This window comes from Octodon degus, unplaced genomic scaffold (genome assembly GCF_000260255.1).
Source record: "Octodon degus isolate 3935 unplaced genomic scaffold, OctDeg1.0 scaffold00033, whole genome shotgun sequence".
NCBI classification, from domain to species: Eukaryota; Metazoa; Chordata; class Mammalia; order Rodentia; family Octodontidae; genus Octodon; species Octodon degus.
Genome location: NW_004524609.1, coordinates 1,252,077 through 1,255,392, shown reverse-complemented (window position 1 = coordinate 1,255,392; position 3,316 = coordinate 1,252,077). Strand labels below are relative to the sequence as shown.

Sequence of the window (3,316 nt, the reverse complement as noted above, 5' to 3'; positions counted from 1 at the left end):
GGTGTGGGAGAGCTTCCAGCAACGCTGCACTGAGTGGGACCATTATATTATTAATAATAATACTGGTGGAAGTGGTGCTGACAGTTGATAGTTGTATTGTTATTAACAGATCATTGGTCCAATAGATTTTCCAGTCTGAATTTTATGAACAGTTTCATTGTGATAGTTAAGTTTCTAAAGATTCAATCACATTAACATTCAGGTTTTTAAGGGGAGCCTTGTTTCTGTGGTGGTGTTTCTTCAAAAATAAGCATATAATGTCTAATTGTCATTTCATATCATTTTGAAAACATAAAATTAAGTATATCTGCTGAATACTATACAATAATCAGATGAAGACAATTAGTCTGAATCAAACTGGAAAAGAGCAGAACTATATGCTTGGAAATTGCATACTTTACTTCAAATAATCTAGAGCAGATTAAATTTCAAGAATAACCTTAAAATTGTTTTTGTACTTCTGGGGCCCCATAAGTTAGGAATATCATGGGATGAAATAGATCCCAAATTTGTCTTCATGAGTTGCAATTATTGGGGAGCTTCAAAAATATTAAAACCTATTCCTAAACATTGTTTCAATTATTTGGGGGCATGGCCATATATTTGGAGGCTTTATTACATACCTAGGTAATTCTCACATGCAAACAATTTAGGAATCACTGTAACTTATTCCTACCCGGGATGCATGCACATCAATTGGACTGTAATTCATATTTTAGAGTAATAGCTTACTGCTCCTTGTGGCATGCAAAACTAAAACTTCTTTAGCAAAAATGTCTCCTTTTAGAGCAACCTTCTATGCAAAGACTGCTTAAGTTAACACATAGGACAATAACTAGATTGTATATATAACAGCTTTAATAAAATTAGCCCTAAGCCAAAGTATGCAAAAGGGAAACTTTTCTCATGCATCCTGGTCCCCATCCTTAGCACATGCCTGGCCCTTCTCACCCTTAGTTCCCTGACACTGCTGGTGGCTAGTCCCCCTGCAGGCCTTGGGCCCAAAGGCAACCACTTCCAACAATGTGATCTTCAACCTGCAGACTGAAGTATACCTTCTGCTGAGAAACAGCACAGAGGTGGGAAGGGCAGCAGCAAAGGGATGAAGGAAAGGAGGCGGCACAAGGACACGAGACGGAAGGACAAAAAATATGGTCACAGAAACTGCTTCACAAACAATACTTACGAAAAAAATACCCTAATGCCATCAATTCTATTCTAACCTATTTCCTTAGAAAAGAAAACTAGCAATGACCTCCCTAACCGATTTTATGACTCAGTAACGGGACACAACCTAGAGTCCACTGCTGCTTTATCTTCACTCTCTCTCCCCACCTATCCCTGCTGAAGCTGAGTCTTCCTACTTCTGGTTGAACCATGGGTTCAACTCCAATACATGATTTTTGAAATTTGTTTATATATATATATATATATATATATATATTATAATGTCTTATATGCTTTAAAATTTTGTGTTGCTTCAAACATTTTATGGAATAAGAGTTATCTGGCATAAATAATGAGCAAGGTAAAAATGCTAGTCATGCATCCTTTTCCTTGGGGAACATCCTTTCCATGTGTCTCTCAAAGCACTAATCTATTCTGATGAATGCAAATGAAGGGTAAAGACACATTTCCAATACCTTCCACTCATTCCTGGATAACAAGGTCTATTGCTGTTTTTCAAAATAATTGCCTTGCTTTTCATCATCTAACAGACAGAAGCAATGGTGGAGATGCTAAGTCAAATAAAATGAAAACACAAACTCTGGATAAGTAGAAGAGATCTTGATTGAAGTGCCGCCTTACCTATAACACAGATAATTTCCAACTTTACTGACTAGTAAGGCTAGCACATAGTTGGAAAAGATGAAGTGAGATAAGTCTCAAAGGCTTTCTTTTTCCAATAAGCATTTTTTAGTCTTTTAAAAATACTAAAAAAAAAGATTATCTTATATATATATATATATATATATATATATATATATATAAAATGCTAGAGCTTCCTTCATTTTTTATTTTTGTTGCTGTTGTTGATTCAAGATCTTGCTACTCAGTTCAGACTCATACTGATCCTCCTGTCTCAGCCTTCCCAGCACTGGGATTACAGGCATGCAGCACCACACCTGGTTCCAGGGCCAGTATGGCATGTGGTACCAGAGATCAAACTCGGGTCCTTGTGCTTTCCAGGCAGGCGTATAGACTGCCTACCTATCTTCCCAGCCCCTAGAGCTTCTTTTATAACAAAGGGAAACCAGTGATTCACAAGAACTAGCAAAAGATTTAAATGGTTTAATTTCACAGGAACCACAAATTCAGTCCCAGTTAGAGAACTCTTCTGTTTCCTTCCTAAATTATTTTTAAGACAAACTCACAGATACATGGTTATTTGCTTCTCTTTATCTGAAATCCTGTGATAGCTCTAGGCTTCCACGTGGCAGTGATAGAGTGAGAAAAAGTATAAGAATGGCTGTTGAAGAGTTAAACTATGCTCCCAAGAGAATGGCCACATATATGCATGTTCCTATACACACTGGACATTATGAGAACACATAATCTATATTGTAAGCACTCTTAAGTTCGCAAAAGTATAATTCAATGAAATAGGATCAGAGTTTTCATCTTACTCTTTCTTATATTCTGTGCTCAAATCCTTAACTTCAGATGAAATTTTCTTCTCTATTGTTTTAGAAAATTTGATATATTTCTTGTTTTCAGTATTTCTTGATGGCAAGATGGTTGTGAAAGAATCAGATCCCTTATCTGATAAGTCAATATTTTCTTCTGCCTGGCAACAATAAACACAATCATTCATGTTTTCTTTGCACATGTACATTAAATATAACATTCTGTGCCAAGTAATTAATTCATTTTAGATCAATATGCCTTTTAAATATTCCTTTTTAAATCCCTTTTGTTCAAAGATATTTCATTCACTAGTGATTATTATCCTAGGTTAAGTACATAACCTAAATATTAGTTTTTCTTATTGCATTATACACTTATAAAATGCACAGCATTCATGAATATAGCCAACAATATCTGAATCAAATTTTTAAAGTATTAGTTGCAAAAGTTTACTACCTCCTTTACAAAGCAATAATTTTTATCAAAATTAAATACATTTCAGATGCAAACTAAAGTCATAATATATGAAAAAAATAACTAATCAGGTAAATGCAATTAAAATTTAGAGCTTCTGGTTTGTAAAAAGCACCATCAAAAGAATGAGACTTCAAGCCACAGAGAGAAAATGCTCACAAAGCATGTAACTGATAAATCACAGCACCCCAAACCACAGAAAACTTTTTTTTTT

General features: G+C 34.9%; 1 protein-coding gene across 1 annotated transcript in view; it reads right to left on the bottom strand.

The window, feature by feature from the left end:
- The window catches only part of Efcab13 (EF-hand calcium binding domain 13), a 120,255-nt gene that overhangs the window by 101,460 nt on the left and 15,479 nt on the right, over window positions 1-3,316 (bottom strand). Inside the window, exon 3 of the mRNA XM_023714109.1 lies at window positions 2,628-2,788. Coding sequence (XP_023569877.1) covers window positions 2,628-2,788 — 161 coding nt within the window. The remainder of the gene's footprint in view (window positions 1-2,627; window positions 2,789-3,316) is intronic.